General features: G+C 35.4%; 1 protein-coding gene across 1 annotated transcript in view; it reads left to right on the top strand.

Annotated features, from left to right (window-relative positions):
* Positions 1 to 18,412, top strand: part of CCDC171 (coiled-coil domain containing 171) — a 160,889-nt gene that overhangs the window by 76,270 nt on the left and 66,207 nt on the right. Inside the window, exons 16-20 of the mRNA XM_085042372.1 lie at positions 341 to 845; positions 1,596 to 1,712; positions 7,693 to 7,919; positions 8,584 to 8,763; positions 10,425 to 10,610. Coding sequence (XP_084898498.1) covers positions 341 to 845; positions 1,596 to 1,712; positions 7,693 to 7,919; positions 8,584 to 8,763; positions 10,425 to 10,610 — 1,215 coding nt within the window. The remainder of the gene's footprint in view (positions 1 to 340; positions 846 to 1,595; positions 1,713 to 7,692; positions 7,920 to 8,583; positions 8,764 to 10,424; positions 10,611 to 18,412) is intronic.

Below are 18,412 nucleotides of genomic sequence, written 5' to 3'. Positions count from 1 at the left end.
AGGTGCTGTTGCATCTTGTCTAGGCTATTGGAGTACTAGGAATTATCCTCAGGAACCAGAAATCCATTTGTAACAGAAGGTTGTGAAAACTTTTCTCATACTATCTGTTTTCTGGTATATCTGGTCATATATCTGGTCATGTAACTGTTTATTAGAAGTGATACTTTCATCATCATTACTAATAATATTTATTCCTTTAGTGTGTTATTTGAATGTGAGGAAAAAAAAGAATTTTCTTTTAGCTTTTGTCTAGGGAAAAATGATTTTGTTACTTAAAACCACTCATTATTAAAATTTCTTCTGGTTTTGTTTGTTTGGTTATTTTTCCCTCTTATCCCAGGAATGCCAAGAAACAGCAGAGAAAAATAAGGAAAAAATCTATGCCCTTGAAAAAAATCAAGAAAAATTGTCCCTTGAAAGCATTTCCATGAAAAACATGTTAACACAGTTTCAGAAGGAGCATTCCTCTCTCCTGGCAGCCTGTGCACTATTGGCGGGTGCCCTGTATCCTCTGTATGGCCGATTGTGTGCTATGTCTTCCCAAAAAGACCTTCTCCAGGATCAGGCCAACATTTATGAATTAGTGAACCAGAAGATTAGGACCCTAGTTCATGCCCTCTCTGATGATGAGGAAAACAATCAAGATGAAGCAAAAATAAAGAAAAGAAAATCCCAAGACCTGATTTATGTATTCCGAAGAGCTGTGATTGCAGTTTTGGCAGCCAACAGACTTAAAGTTTTAGCACAGTCTTCTAGTTCCCTCTTCACCTGGACAAATGGTTTAAAAAAAGGCATTAGAATTCCAGTTTGTGTGGGAGAATCCAAAGGCAAGCGTAATCAGTCAGGTAAGCAAATTTTTTCTTCTTTGATAAACGTGTGAAATGACATCGGTAGGAATAACACATAATAATATTATTTATAATAGAGTGCAAATACAAATTTAATGACATTTTGACAAATGTAATTTCTAGATTTTCAATTTTTAGATTGCTTGATAAATGTAATTTCCCCTAAAAGGAAATTTTCAGTCTGTTTAGCAATGCAAGTAAAGTTGCAACTACACACATGAACTTCCCATTGTTTGATATCCTCAATATTTGCATCATAGATTTCAGAACTAAGTGCTACTGCATCTGCTCTAGATGATAAATTTCTTGAAACATTCCTACATTATTCACCATCAACATATTTTTTGAACAAGTATATTCTCTTATTAATAATTTGTAGTACTTATTTCCTACTGAAAAATGAAAAAAAAAGTTTATTACTGATTCAGGTAAAATATCGGTGTAGGATTCCAGATTTTCTTTAGAGATTATGTAGTTGTCTTGTCCCTTTCTGTTACCAAACCAGCTCATGCTTCCTCCTACAAGGAAAAATGGTATAAAAAATGCTTCCCAAACTAGAAGATTAGTCTACTTTTGTGTTTTACTGCTTGTGGAAGCACTAAGTACACATATTTAATGCAGTCTAAATTGTCGTGGAAGTTGTCTGTGGCTTATATACTTTTAGCTTTAGTCAATTTCTGAAAGAGAAAATAGTGTGGCTTATATAAGTTATTCAGTTATTTTGGTAGCTACAATTGTATTTCACAGGTTGTGAAGAGGAAGAGCATGACTGTGTGGAAGCACTCAGCTGGTTTGCTAGTTCTAACCTCCTTGCTGCAGTAATCAGTTCTGTCACTGAATTGCAGGATGTTATTAACAAACCAGGTAACTTAAAAAGTATATTCTTGTAGTAGAAGATGAAAAAAATAATCAGGGTGCTTACATTGTCTCAATTTTTAAGATTTATCTAAACTATTCTGGATCAAATCTCCTGAGAGCTGTATTGTTGGAACAGATTAAATTTTCCTTAATTGGTGACATGATACTTTATACTTTTGGTATATAGAGTCATGGGAACAGAAGTCTAGGGGGTGTTTTTAGAAAGCATATACACTGTTTTGCCTGTTTCGTTGGGAGATATTAAAAATAATCTGTGCCACACCAATGGATTTTGGCTAACCTATTCTTAAAAGCTCCCAGTAAAGTAACTTTTACAAGGTTCCTAGTTATCTTGTTCCACTGGTCTGAAATTCAAAAAGTATTTTACTGGAGTTCAGCCTAATATTTGTCCATGGAGAAACTCTATGTAATTTTGTTTTATTTGATCTATGTGTTCTCAAAGGCAGGCTCTAAAACTGGCCCTTACTTAATTTGGGACATTTCAGGTGCTGACTGAAAGGAAATAATTTCCCACTGTGTTTTATATGATATGATTCCAAATCTGGAAAACAATTGAACTTCATGGATACTATTTTTGTGTGTTTTAGTTGCTATCTTATGGTTTTTGAGAGAGAAAGAAAATGCTCTCAATTTACATAATGTATGTGTCTTAGGTTGAAAAACAGGTGTCTGTTAAGGAAGGTGGGAACCTCCCTTAGAATGGAAAATATAACTCCCCTTCCCTCTGAATTATTGTAACTTTGAAATCAAGGGCTTTCAGGCAAAGATATGGGAAAAGGAGTAACAATACTTTACTAGTATTTATAACAAGGCAAACAACAACAACAGTAGCAACAACAAACAAAAGCCAGAAACCCAGTGGCAGCTTTCCCTGGGCTGCCAGGTGCTGTCCCTTTGGTGCAGTTCCAGTCACAGCCAGCAGGGGCGCTGTTGGCTCCAGCCAGGCAGGGCAGTGTGGTGATTCCCCCGCGGCTGCAGGGGGCGCTGTGGCGCGAGCTCAGCTCTGCCTCCCTCACACGGCAATGGTGGGCGGCCTGAGGGCAGGACGGGGGGCAGCAGGACGGGGGGCAGCAGGACGGGGGGCAGCAGGACGGGGGGCAGCAGGACGGGGGGCAGCAGGACAGGCTGCAGCAGGACAGGGGGCAGCAGGACGGGGGGCAGCAGGACGGGGGGCAGTGAGCTGGACCCGCAGCGCTGGCTCAGCCGGGCTAGCCAGCAGAGGTGGCAGAAACTCTGCAGTTGTGGCAGAAACTCTGCAGTTGTGGCAGAAGCTGCAATGTGCTCCAATGGGCAGGGGCAGCGACAGCCAGGCCTCTCCGCAGCAGCTGCGAACGCAGCCAGGGAGACACGCGCTCTGGGAGGGGAAAGAGGGTCGGAATCTTGTGCTTTTCCCAAGCGAAAGCTCACCCAGCAAGGAAGAAATGTAGACACTGGGCTCGGCCGTCACAGAGAACCCTGTCCTAGCTGTGGAAGCTTGGCTGTCTCCTCTGGTGCCCTGGAAGCAAAGGAGCCAGGGGCTGCCCCCAACTCTTTTTCTTAACCTAGTTCCTCCTGATACTGCTCCTCCCCCCAAAGAAACCCTGGGATAGGAGAAATGCAGCCAGGTGCCTTCCTCCCCTGAGCTTGGTAACTTCTTTTGTCTCTCTTAAGTACCAAGAGTGAAGGTGTCTTACCAACAGATGGGACAAAAATCCTTGAAGAGAAGGAAAACAAAAGGAACAAATCCTACCCTCCAACAGTATGGCAGTCCTTATTTTGTGTCTCTGTTGTGCTTCCTCTCTAAGTTTATGCTTAATTAGGTTTGTGTCTAGATTTCCCAATTTTCTCAGTCTCTGCTTCTATAGAATTACAGTATGTCTGTGGGAAATTGTAGTGTCAGTCTCTGGAAATGTCATCTCATGATTCCCAGCTGTTTACTATTTTCCTTAATTTATTTGCAGTGAGAACTGCTGTAAGATTTTGCTTGGTTCATCTGCATTGCTGCCATCCTTAGTTCTTTAGTAATTTGTAGTTTTAAAATACCAACACTTCTGTCACAGAGGATAAAGGATATTTAAGGAGTGATAATTTACATGAATAAATAGAAGCAGCAATACAGAGATAAGGTGATTCATTTCCCAGTAGCCTGAACAGCAAACCAGAAGACATTGAATCCAAAGTGTTTTAATTCAGTTTCAGGTGCTCTCTTCTTTGGTCATTCTGTTGTCAGCAACTTAAATTTACATCCTTACAAAGCAAAGTTTGAACTGTATTTCAGAATATTTACAGGATTTGTACTGCAAGTGTTCCTTGTACAGAGTGTTGTGTAGGAGCAGCAAGTTGAAGAAGAATTGAGAGAAACTCACCAGCAGCACACATATGCTGAAGTGAATAGTTAGAATATCCTAAATGTCATGATATTTTGCCAGTTTGAAGTATATGAGATTTCTGGTTGTCTCTGTTTACTAGATATCTCTGCATGCAATACAGTCTTGGTTTTGAGAATTAGGAATAGCCATGCTGGGAATGTTATGGCCACAGTCAGTTTGGTGATTCTTTCATATCTTTATTGTAAGTAATTTTTACAGAACCTCAAGGTCTAACTGCTCATGTATTACTTGCAATTCTGTTGCTTGTTAGATCAAATCTCCTAAGAGCTTTGATTCAAAAATAGTAATAATTATTTAAAGTTTGACATGAAATTTCCAGAAGTATTGAAGTAATTAGGCTCTGAAGGAATATATTTGAAAGAAAGCTTCAACACTTAGAAAATTATATTATGTTCTATAAGTAATATTTTAAATAGGACTTAAACCTTCAAACTGACTTCAGTGATGTTGAATTATTTTTGAAAATTGTAAATACGCAATCTGAGAGGCATCTACTCTCTTCATATCTTTAAGTAATGGCAGTTCCAGATTCGACTGCGTATCACAGTAGCGAGTAGTACAAGAAGGTGCTGTCTGGATCATCAAGATGGAACGGTTCAGTGTCTCAGAACTTACGTTTAAAGACGGCTAGGTTCTGGGGAACCATTTGGGGCAGCTGAAAGAAAACAAATGCAGATCATTGAGATGACACCGGAACATTTGGGCTTGTGCAGTCTGGTGATTTGAGGCACCTTTCTTGATCTTTTAAGTAAATGGTTTTGGTTTGACATTGATGATCATATCCCTTCATAGTGTTTGTTACTTCGGTTCTCATTCCAGCATGTCTTGGAATGATCCCTTTTCTTCAGTTTCAATGCAAGTTCATTACAAAGTTGGAGTTTTTTGGTTTGCTTTGTTTTTTTTCTAAAGTTAATTTTTTAGGTTTGTTTGAAGAGAATCTGTACTGTGATAAACCATAGAAAGCAAAGGCCAATGTTTTCAATACAAATATCACCAACTGTTATGTATAAAAAGCTTTTAAAGTTTGACATGAACATTTTAGTCTTTCATAGTACTAAGTTAATCTTGCTGACTCTCCAATTTCACCAAAAGAGAGTAAACAAGAATTATTTTTTCATCTTTGCAGCTAAGTAAGAGTTGACATTCTTAAAAAAAAACTTTAATGTAAGATTTAATTGCTCTTTGTCATACACCTGCACTTCTGTTAATAATTTCTTAGACACATCATCATGTACATAATTGAATGCTTTTATTGTAATTCCTTGATCCTCCATGACAGGTACTTAAGATGTATATACTTAAACAGTCTGTTCTCTTCTCAATTATTACAGATACAGTTTCTTGTGGAATTGATGTATGTTTTCATTTCATCTTTCAAAGCAATCAGTAACTTACTTCAACATATTTCTGTGTATTTATTCAAAGCTACTTTTAATAAAAAAAATAGAGGACATGACTGTTTATCCCTATCCCAAAAAAGTGCTTTTAAGTTGTGGGTGCTGAACTGTACTGGATAAGGGGACTGCTTGTTGTGAAGTGGAATGATCATTTCAAAATGCTACAACACAATTGCCTGAATTATTATTTTAAATTTATTTTTAATATAGTTAAACATGACATTCTAGACATAGGGAAAGGGGCTGCCATACTAGGTGCTGCATATATGGAAAAACACTGTTTTCTGAAAGGCAAACAATCTCATAAGCTGAGATAGCAAGTGGAAATACTGGGAAATACTGGGAAAAATGGACAGTAGCTCATCCTTTTTTGGATATGTACTGAAAATCATGGCAAAGAAGAGTTTTTGGTAAGGGTTTAGTATCATATGGAATGCCATAAAAATGTTCTAGTTTTAATTTTAGATTCTTTTAACTAAACATTCAACTAGCGAATGTATTATGATTGGAGAAAGAGGGATTCTTTGAAGCTGAAAGACAAATATGACAGGATAATCTGTGCTAAGAGCTAAACTGATGAAGGTAGATTTTTCTTTTATGTAATCAGTAATAGACAGCCAGCATAAGGAAAAGAGAGGATCCTTGGCCAAAGCAGACAGAGCATTACAATAGCAGGTTTTTCTGGGTATGAAAAGAATAATTTTTTTTAATTGCAAAGGATGTTTAGTTATTTGAAGTGCAAGATAAAAATGCCTTATAAGATTTTTAACTTGAAACGTGCTATCTTGATAATGAAGAAAAGGTAGACCTACTAGTAGCTGGGGTAGTGGAGAGCATGTATTCAAAAATTATACTCCAGTTAAGCACTGGAATCATTAGAGGGGTGGTATTCCAAAACCAAGCAGAAAGATGGCTTTGAACATAGTATATTTGACTTTATTATATGCTTTTTTGTTATTTGCTTACAGATAAATCTCAACCTCACATGTAAATGATCTTCTTTACAATGAGAATTGTAATATAAGAGTATTAGCAATCATGTTCTTTTTGTCTTGTACCTCTGGCTGTTTCCTGCACAGTCTATAACCAGAAATTCTTTAACTAAAGCTGGGGTTATTTTTTTCTGTTTATACTCTTTAAGTAAATATTTTAGTTCACTGCAGCAACAGGAGATCTGCTGTACTACTGAATGTAAATAAGCTCTTCCATGCTTGTCATCTTACACTGATAGTATCATAAGACAAGTAATGACAGATTAAGACCTGCCTAGCAGAGGGAAAACTAAATTACAAGACTTTTATTAAGGCATAAATAAACCTATTAAGTGTTATCTGGAATACCAATTAGTGGAAGGAGCACTGACAATTTTATTTATCAACATTAAACACAATTATTAATTACAGACCTGACGAATCTAGCAGTAAGCAGGACATGTTGGGTGTGCTGGGGCCTTAAGTCCATTATATGAGAAGGATGATTACCAAAATCCTGTGGGGAAATAAGTAATTGTAGCTGTAAAATTTTAATTGCCTTGGAATAAGGTAAATTATATTCTCTTGTCTCAGAATATAAATAGTATGGCATTAAGGTACCAAGCCTCACTAATTTTGAACAGCAAATGATTTAGACATCTATAGAGGGGACGGAAGAGAAATCAGGAAACTCTCAGAAATTTGCATTGTAAATATTGCAATAAAGTGATTTACCATGTGCTATCACTTCTGACTTACTTGACCTGACTTCTGTTCGCTTGCATCTGTTCTGCATATTTTCTGAATTACAAAATTAGAACACTAAAGGAAGTCTTAAGAAAGCATGATATTGGAGAACATGGTAACAACTGAAAAAATAGTCTTTGGCAAACAAATCCTATTCTTTAGATTCTTATCCTACCCTTCCATTCATAAATTGATAGGAGTAGAATTTTCATTGCTAAATACACAGTTTGTTTTAAGGTCTCTCTCTGAGATACTCCTTTGAACTCAGTTTTCCAGTCTTTAATGGAAAATTTCTACTGAGTATCTTAAAGATGTTTGTTTTTACTTTTCTCGGTGAAAGAAACTGAAACTAATAACCTACTTGATGTCTCTTTTCAGTGTTTTGGTTTGGTTTTTTTTGTTGTCCTTGTTGTGTGTGGGGAGTTTGTCTGTTTGTTTTTTTGAGGTTTATGTTTGGTTTTGTTTTTTGTTTGTTTTAAAGGTGCAAAGTCCCGGCTCTCTGGAAAGTTACTTTCAAGTGCAGCCAGGAACTCTTTTTCAAAACTTATGGACAAGCTGAACGTAATAATGGAGACGGTTCCATTAGACCACAGCAAATATGTTACTTATCTGGAGAAAGACTCCTTGGTACAGAGCCTGGCTCATGGACTTCATGAAATAAATACACGGGCCCTGGAAGCTGGATTGTGTGACAGAGTGTCCAGTATGGTATGCATGATTGTAGTCCTACTTCATGTAAGCAGTCAGCTCATGGCATGAGTGTTAGGATGAAGCGCTCTTGATAGTACCATTAATTTTGTTTCTGATTATTTAAAAGACTGTTATGTTGAAGTCAACTATGTAGACATCAGAAGTTAATTCCTAACACCCAGAAATATTATGCCATGAATATATCTTTTATGTCAAAGAAATTTAAGAAGAGATTTGATATATCCAAGAATTTTTTTTTTTTAAAGTTCTGTCAAACTTCTGTTTGCTTTGTAAGAACAAAACTGCTTTTGGATTTAACTAAGTGCTATGGGTTTGGATTTTTGTTGTGTTTTGTTTTTTTTTTTTTCCCCCTTTTTCTTCTGTTCTGTGTTCTTTCTTTCTGCAAAGATAGCTTTCTCCTTTTAATCAGAAGGAAAGGGGAAACCTGAAATAATTGGTCTTTTTTTGTGGGCCTTGCATGAAAATGGTACCTTCTTGAAAACAGATTTTTCATTAACCCTCAACAGTTGGTGAAACAGTTTCACTTTATTGCCCTCATGCATCTTACGGATGGAGGACAAAATGAGAGCTTTGTCTGATTTGCTTGGGTATTACATGTGACTCTTTTATTGATAAAACAGTACATGTTAAAGCACATTCATGTGTTTCTGATTACTGACAGAAAAACATAGAATCCTTGCAGAAGCAAATATTTGAATTGGCACAAAGACTTCATAGAGCGGAAGTGGAACGCCGCTCACTGCGCCTACAACTTGCAGAACTCAAATGGAATTTCAGTGAGATGAAAAAAGTAGCGGACAAAGCCCAGAGCCTACAAGAGCAATTAAATATGTTTATGCAAGTAAGTATATTTGATTAGAGGTGACTGCTTATAAGATACGTTTTTGTTTATTCTTTTGAAAAATAAGTATAAAATCATTCTGCTTTTAAAAGAATTTTCCAGAAAATTTGCCTTGTAAATGTCAGAAAACTAGAAGTTAGAAGTGTTTAGAAATATTTCTCTTCCACAAGAGTTTCCTTTTGATTTGTAGAATGAGGTATTCTGTATAAATTACATGTTTGGTCTTCAGCAACTCAGGTTTTCTTCTGTATGCTGAAAATGTTGATGTGATTTATATACCCAAAAAGTATTTATAGATTTCACTTCAACAGAGTAATGTGAACTGCAATGAGGGTATTGAATAAGTATGTTCATGAGAAGTTAAAAAAGTATAAACTCTGTGTGAGTATTGCTGAATAATATGATATACTTGTTACTGTATCTTTGATGCTGGGTTATGTCCTGAGCTAGTCAATGCAAATTTTAGTGTGGTTGTTTGCCTGAAGGGGTAAGTTTATGGAAGAGGAAAAACAGGCCCTCTTCTGCATTCCTGCTAGCATATGTGGACCAAATTCCTCTGACTCCTAGCTGTCACTGATTGATTTACTTAAGCACAGTGCATTTGCTAACCTGTAAATAGCATTGCCTGACAGGAATGAGAAGACACAACGAAAAGGTTCTTTAACTGCTTGAAACCACAAGCATATGGCCATGGCGCTTGAGGGATTTATGCCATTTGGTGGGTTCTCAGTTTGGCCCCTGTCATATGTACAGAACTGTGCCTTCAGTCCTTGGAGGGGAAAGAAACTTGTCTTGTTTTAGCATGCTGGAGATTCGTTAAGCACCTTTCCTACTATGCTTATTTCTTGTAGGTTCAGAATTGAGCATATGTTTGAGCTGTTTGAGATAGTGAATGGTTAAGAGTTCTGATACCTGCTCTGCAGGTGTACAGTACAACTAAAACAGTTGTGTCCCAGAAAAAGCAGCATTTTCTGTAGTTGTGACCACTGATAGTGAAGCCTAGTTGGTAGACCTGTTAGCGTGTCCCAGTCAAGACACTTCCAAGCAGAGAATATTTGACAGATGGCGTTGAATCCATTCCCTTTCCTGTTCCTAGCTGGTAAAAGTATGGTGGTTTTTTACTCAAATAGACAAAATTATATCTAATCATCTTCAGTTTTCCTCATACTGGGTTTTATTTGCCTACAGTTCTGGGACAGTTGGAAGAAATTACCACAGTTTAGATTGCCATTCAAATATAGACAGCGATTTTCCTTGAAGAACTATTTTGTCTTTCTGGAACATTTTTGGAAAGGGAGAAGGAGCTCAAGAAGGTGTTTATAAGGGTTGACAAGATATGCAATAAAATGTGGGATATTGATCTTGTTATTTCCTTCTAAATATTGGTTGTTTGCACTATAGGGTTTTAATTTGAATAGAATAGCGAATGCATACTGTTTACAGTAGCCTGAATGCTGTTTTGAAAAACTACAGTGAATAAAGTTGTCTGGCCATTTTTTTGCTTGGTGGTCTGTCTTTGATTTAAAAAACCTAAATAAAAATAACCTTTAGCATGCTTTTGGTTTAGAATTTGATATGTTTGCAAGTGGAACTTGGAAAGTCACTCATGTAAACAGGTAAGTATAGTTACACAATCAAACACAATTTATTTCTCTTATCAGAAATTGATCACCCGTGAAAGGTTTGAAAGTGTATGTGAAGAATTAAATAATTCATTATGTCGGGAGCATCAGGCACAATTGCTTTTGAATGAACAAGCACAACAGCTACAGGAGTTAAATAATAAACTAGCATTGCAATCCAATGAAGAAGCAGATAAAACCCAAGTCTTAAGTGAATCTGTAAAGGTAAGATGATTATTGTTCTGAATTAGGCATCTGAAATTTACTTTTAGCTGAATAAGCCAAATATTGCCATTCTTGTCCAAATAAAACTGTAGAGTAAATGCATATATACAATGTAGTCCAGTGAAATTTTAGACTATTCAAAACAATTTCAAGATGATACTTCAAGGTATAACATCACTTTTCTGCTTTTGTAACTGAGTGGTATTCACTAATATATGTGAAGTGTCTGAAATTTACAGGAAATATAACTGACAGGAGTTCTAGCTATCACAAGATGATTGAAATTTATAGAAAAAAACAATGAAAAAGAACAGGGATACTTTAATTTTTGATAGAGATCACAATAATATTTTAAAACCCGGATTGTCTGTTTCCTGAATATAATCCTGTGATAGAGAATGCATTTGTCAGTTTGGAATATGCGAGGTGACGATAGAGCGAAATCCTTTTTTGTCAGGATTTAGAATTTGATGTAGACATAACGAGTAATGAGGGAAAAGATGATGTTACCAGAATCTCTGATAACAAATGAAGGAATAGAGAGGTATTAGAGGTTTGAAACCAGGTGGATATCTAACATGGGAATAGAGAAAATTTTGTGATGTCAAGCCAATAATGAGTGATGACCTGATCCCTGCAGCTTTTATTTATTTTCTGTTTAAAGCAAGCTTTGCCTCTTGTGTGTGCTCTTCAGCCCTACTGTTGTCTTTCCATCTCCCAGTATTCTTCTGTGAGTTGACAGCTGAGCAAAAGAGATTTCTTCACCAGGATTTTGAGAAATAGAAGAACTTGTGATTCTGAGAGAAGAAGTGTCATGAAGCAGGAGAACCAAAATGGTTCAAGCTACAAAACTAGTAGAAATGTCAGAAATATTGAAAATACAACAATGAAAGTGGATGTCAAGGAGGATGAGTTGCAGCAGAGTTGAGATTTGAAGTGTAGTATAGTGGAGGATGCTGAAGGATGCTGTTAAATTTATTAAGGAGGGTTTTCACTAGTGGTATTATTTGCTAAAAATGCCTTACCTCACTAAGGGTGAAAGACACTGATGTTTCCAAGTACCTGCTGGTTTTTGTGGGGTTTTTTTCTCCCTCATAATTCCCTAGTTTTGGGTGTTCCATTTAAATGGAAGAATGAACTTATCTAGTGTTTTCAGTCAGGTTGCTTGTTAATACTATTGCTATTTTCTTTCTGATATAACTGCGGTATATATAAGCCATTAGTCTTGTGTTTGATTTCTTTGAGAAATGCTTGATTCAAGATTTTTAAATGGCTATTAGAAATATAAAGAAGGAAAGGAATAGAAGACAGATCTCATTTGCAGTCTTCATTAGTGTCTACTTTTTATACATTAATTCATGTTTTTTCACCATGTTTTACTTTAGCTTAAACACATAGTTTCATTTGTTCAGAGGAAATGGAGTAAAAGGTCAATTGTAGGCAATTAAAATACAGGAAGAAGTTTTAAACAAGTATGTTACATAGATTATCGGGTACTGAATTAGATTTAACAGATTCTGGTTTTTATTAATTGAAGGCTAGATAAATATTTTTTTTTAATAAAGTCACGATCCTAAAATGCGTCCTACGTCTGCAGTTGTCTAATAGTTGTTTGCTACTGAAACAACTTGATTTAGTGTAAAATGCTTGATTATTGCTGGAAGCTTTAAAGATACAACGCGATGTAAAAATATAGATGATAGGATGGAGGTGAAGAATGTTGACAAAAGAAACCTTAGGCCTGAAGTTTACTACCTATAGGTACACTGATTTGGTTTATTACTTCGTAAGTCTCAATCCTTCCCATGGAGAAATTTTTAACCAAATTTAAGTTGTCGACTTGTTGCTCTGTACTGTCTCTCACCTTAGAAGGTTAATTGAGATCTCTTAATTTTTGCATAATATTTACTACAAAGGTTGGCACAAAATTGCATTTTGGTTGTAAGAGCATGTATCTATGACTGCATAAACAAAGCAGACAAGAACAGTTGTGGTAGCATGGCAACACATGTTAATGATCTAGTGGTCCTTGATTTTTTTTTTTTAGTCATGCAGATAAAATTTCATAATGTATACATCCTAAATCATAATTTCACCTTCACTTTTTATCATTGTTTTTTACCTTTCCAAACCTGTGTTGAATAAGTAGTTTCAAAATTCTAGTAGCAGTCTAATATAACCTGCTTTGCTACCTAGGAGTAAAAGTACTTTGTAAATTTTGAGCCCTATATGTTTTGGGTTTTAAAATTTAAGAAACAGTCTCTTCTCTCTCACAGTTCACCACAATCCAGCCTTGTTTATGCCTTTATTGACAACAGGAAGAAATGGTCTCTGCCTTTGCCCTGGCATTTTAATTGACAGACCCTTTTCTTTAGCTAATTGGAGTTTGTGACTTAAAATGTTGGGGGGTTTTTAGCTCCCATTTTGCAGTGCAGTGAAACAATCTCATCTTTGTTATAATTAACCTTGCCTTTGTAAAACAGGGTTCTTACAATTGTATAGGTTTTTAAGTGCTTAGGTAATACAGAAATCTCCCTCCATTGCACTGTATAAAGTAAAATAAAAAAAAATATGCCTTCATCTTCATCTTAGGATACAAAATAATCTTACCAATGTAGACTAAGTGTATATAAAAATTTGGTGAGTATGGTGGTATACAAGTGAGTTCAGGTAGAGCAGGATGTCTTGAAGTAAAAGAAAAACCTTGCCTTGAATTCTTTATTCATAATTTTTAAACAGGTAAGAAGAAGAAAATTAAAATATTAGATACTTTAACTTTTGATAGCTTATTTTTAAACTTATTCACAGTTCAACAGTAATCAGTAAGGAGATATTTTGGTATTCACGTACTTTCATAAAGTAGGCTTATTAAAGGAGTAATACTTAATTTCTTAGCTTTATCAGTTCAGATTTTAATCCTGTATATTTTTATCTTCTTAATGGCATATACCATAGAGACATCCAAAGTAGCCAATTATGTTCAAGGTCAGCTGGAACTAAGCAACTCTTTAACGCCACTCTTTTTTATTAGGTGAGGGGAATCATTTGCTCTGATTCCTCATTCTTTGAGGAGAAACCTTTACACAAATGCTAAACAGGTATCAATAACAAACATATTTTTAATTCTGATACAAGCTGGTCTTAATCAAGCTAAGTATTTTTGTTTTCTGTTGTCATGCACTGTGTATATATTTACTTTGTTTTAGGTATGTTAGTATCTATAATAAAAGTAATATATTTTTAAGGTTTTATTTATGGAGTAAGTCCTGTAAATTGTTAAATAAAAGCTCAAGTCCAATAGATGTTAAATCATATAATTTGATACTGATGTACCTCAACATAGACTTCAATACTTATTTTAGGAGAAGGTACCCAAATTTTGGGTTTGTTTAATCTGCTGGGTTTAGTGAAGCTGCCATTGATTTATGACAACACAAGTGAGGGAAAAGAAATCTCATCCAAATGCTTGGATAACACTCACAAAAAGGTGTTTTCTAGTGGGAAGGTTTGGAGTCTTTATTTTCAGTATCTATGTCATTCAAATCATACATACATGTTCTGTGTCCAGAGTACCCTTCACTTAAGCAGGCATATCTGAATTCATTACGTTCAAATGAAGACTGGGATTTCTGTGTTTGTTAGAAGTGAATGTTTTCCCTGAGCAGGCTGGGTCAAGTAGTTCTTAGGTGAATTTGAGGTGAAGGTGGTACAAAATTTTCTGGGTTTCACTGCTTTTCTTCTTCATACATTTATAGCCACATATTTTTCCTAAAGACCAATTGAAATATTTATATATATATTTTTTTTTACTAATACCATTGCTTACACTTTGTATGTCAGTTTTACAGTTATTTCTAAAAATGCTGCAGTATTCTAACTTAACAGAAAGGTTAAGAGGCTTCACTTATATGAGGAAGACCAAGTGATTTTCATGCTTCTCAAAAAGATTGCAGTAATGCCAAGAATAGAAATAAGATTTGAGATTTGTTTTCTTCTGACACCTTAAGTTAAGAAGATTCTTGGGATTTGGTTGCACTGCGGGATACTGTTGATCCTGAAAACTTGTTTGTCACTTTGTCAGGAAGCTGCCCTTCTGCACATTGTTTTTTAGAAAAAGCAGTATAGCTGATTACTGTTAGCATCTAATGTAACAGAGAATTTGTGTTAATGACATTTAGGATGTTAAAAGCAAGCTCCCTTCTGAATAGTTTAGAAACTAAAATTCATAATTCATTAATTAAATTGGGGGACGGGTTGGTTTTTTTTTCTAGTTTCCACACTGTCAATGTTCTGAGCACCTAAATAATTCATAAAGTAGGTAAGAATGGATTAGTATTGTCATCTGCGCTGTTCTGAGTTGAAAGAGGTAATGTGTTTTCTTGGTACAATAAATTACAGGCTAAAGAGGTTAGTCAGGTATTTCAATTCGTGTTAACTATTTGTAAAGTAAGTAGGCCTGTTTGTTCTCCTTGTCTATTACATAACTTCAACTACAGCTAACTTCTTAGTCTTCAAAGACTTAGGTTAACTACGAGCTTGTCATAGAGCTGGTCCTTTGTGCTTTATTGCTTATAGATTGCAATGCATTGTATGTGAAGTTTAGGTTTATGGGAAGGGATAGTCTTCCTTCTAGCAGCTGCAGCTTTATGTAATAGGAAGACACATAGATAACACACAGCTGTGGGCTGGACCTGAGGGCTTTTGTTTGCAAAAAGAAAGAGAGCACAACTGAGATAAAGATTGCATTCCGATATTACTGAATCTGTATTTCAGATATCTAGACTTAAACTTCACTTTAAATTTCACTCTTCTGAGGTTTGTCCAGGGAGTTAGATTCATAGAATCATAGAATATCCTGAGTTGGAACAGACCAGCTCCTGGCCCTGCACAATGCCATCTCCAAGAGTCACACCATGTGCCTGAGTGCATTGTCCAAATGCCTGTTAGGCTGGGACTATGACCACATTCCTGGGGAGCCTATTCCAGTGCCCAGCCACCGTCGGGGGGAAGAACTTATTTGTAGACAGATTGTTAACTCTGTGTATTTCCTTTTTTCTTTGCCTAGGACGCTCATCAGAATTAGCATTAGTCTAAGCATGTGACTTTTAGACTTGTATTTTGCTGTAGTCATCAATGAAGCAGCCAAGCAACTATCAACCAAGTTATTGAAGGTCTGCCTTAACTTTTCTGAGTCAAGCTTTCTGGAAAATATATAAGTAATGACCAGAATGGGAGAAGGAGTAGAGTTAAAATGTATTGTTATGAACTCATTATATGATTGCATTAACATGAAGGTCAGTACAGCAGTGCAATACTGCAGTTTAACTCAGACAAACATAATTTAATTAGAAGCTTTTATTTTTCAAGGATATCAGCATTACTGTTGTGTTACTGTTTCATTCCCTGCATTTCCTCTTTTGTCCACTTTTGCAAATTGAATGTCAGTAATACTTAATTTTTGAGAAATGTTAAGGTTTTACATTGGAATTTGAACATGTATTCATACAATTTTTGTTATTTTTTAAATTAAACTATTACATAATGTTTAATTGGTTGGTATTAAGACTATTATTCAGGTATATTATTTACTATCTTCATATAGCAAGAGAATAATAAAATTATATCCAAATTACTTCTACTTTACATCAAAAGAATGAAAGTAATTAGCAGTTTATTACATTTATGTTCAATTTAATCAGATGTTAACATTATTTTAATAAGTAAAAGCATCCCTACATAAGAAAAAACTCATATTTTCAAATTGCTGAAGAGTTTAAGATAACTGTGAGGAAAATACCATCACCGTTAAAACAATTTGTGTGTGTCATTTAAACACTATATAGAATACTGGAATAAGTCATGATTATTACATCACTTTAGTTAATCTTTGAGAGCTAAGTATGACCAGGAATTAAGTTCTGGGTAAGAATAGGTTTACCCTTCTCCAGAAAATTATGGAATAAGTTTGTTCATATCAGTTTCAGTAGTCTGATTTTGACAATCATTTTATGAATCATGCACTTAGGTGCCCTTCTGGTGTATTGTGGAAGAAAGCAAATGACCAAGACAGGTAGTTTTGTGCCTAGGAATAATGAAATTGTGGAAACAAGAGTCCACAAATTTGGATTGCAAGTGACTTCTTGACAAATGGCTGATACCTTGCTTGTTTTGGTCCCATATATTACTGCCTGGTGTACAGTGAAATCCAGAGTGGTTTAGTCTTAACATTGCCTATTTCAGAGAATGCTTTTCATCCTGAGTCTGTTTGCTGCACTGTGGTATTAAAAAACAGGTAAGTCGGACATTCTGTCAAAGTTTAGATAGAGAGAAAACTTTAACAAAGTAATTGCATGAACCAACATATTTTTAGTCTTTTATAAGTAGCATCCAATATTTTCTGGGTATTCCATTTGTAGGAACTGCTTGCCTCCCTTGGGGGAAGGGGAGAATAAATGGAACAATATCAGGATCTAAAAGCTTAATGGTTTTATTTCTGCATTGTAATTATACTAATAAATACCTGTGTCCATGACCTTGGAATTTATAGTGCAGTGAGAAAGATTTATTGACAAGTAATTTGGAAGAAAAATGGGATTATTGTGTAATTACAGTGTGTGGTTATTAAGCATATGTACTTACATACCATTTATCCCTGTTATTTCAAGACCTTCAACTATCTTTCAGTTTTCACTCAAAAATACTGAAAGGCTTCTTGGTAAATCCAGTGCCTGGGAGATCTTTGTTATATTATTGGATCAACTACAAAGTAACTGTGTTACCTTGAGATGTGCAGAGGGAATCAATAGATCTTTAAAACAGCATGTGATTTTTTTAAAGGAGGTGTTCTAAACCCTATTTTTCCTAGTAGTATAGACGTCAATGTGTAGGACTTTTTACTATACACGTTCTATATCTTCTTGGTATAGAAGTCCTTTATACATAGATTTGATTTTTGCTGCTGTTTATCTAGGATATCTCCAGGGCCTCAACGTTTTTTCACCTTAGTCATGTTTTCCCATGTTCTCCCTTTCTCTTTGTGTGAAACTAATTCTGCAAAGATCTTTATACCTTCTTGTGAAACCATAAGTAAAGCCTTTCAAACAGCTATGGAAATATAATTAACCTTTTGGAATATAATTATGTCCCTAACTAGCATAAGGCTAAAACAAGAGATGCGTTCCTTTGCACCTGTATCCCCTTGGCTACATACTATGACAGCAGCCGTGTCTGTCTTTCATATAATTTGATCTTTTAATTTCATTTGACACTCCATTAGGTACTCAATGATTTTCAAGGAGAAGGTTTTTCAGAATTTCTACTGATTTCAGCTTCCAAAATCTGTAGCTATGCTGTGCTCTGCTAGTCATGAAGAATATGGAAGCTCTTCAAGATTATAGCAGGGTAACAAACTCAAACCAGAAATTATTTTTTATGCTGCCTAGTTTTTTGTGTTGTCTTTTGCAATGTGTATTTATGAAAAATCCCATGAGATTCTTGTTGCTATATCTTTTTACTTCTCAGTTAAAAAGACTTTTAAAAATGTTTCTAAATCTTTCTAGTTTAAGTGAAACCTCCTTAATTGTTGTTGTGTTTTGGGGTTGTTGGTTTTTAGTGTTTTGTTTTGTTTTGTTTCTTCTGTGGACTTTGCAATAAGCAATTAAGTGATTTCAGAATTATACATTTAAGATTCTCAATTCTAAGTAGCAGTCCCAAGATTTTATTTGTAAATACTACTTTGTTTTACAGGAAAATGTCTCAGGTGTGATAATGAAGAAATGAGTGTTCTTAAAAAAAAGTTGATC

Source organism: Lichenostomus cassidix, chromosome Z, assembly GCF_008360975.1.
Source record: "Lichenostomus cassidix isolate B80296 chromosome Z, HeHo_3.0, whole genome shotgun sequence".
Lineage (NCBI taxonomy): Eukaryota > Metazoa > Chordata > Aves > Passeriformes > Meliphagidae > Lichenostomus > Lichenostomus cassidix.
Note: the sequence above shows the minus strand (reverse complement) of the source record. Positions and strands in the feature narration are given on the sequence as shown.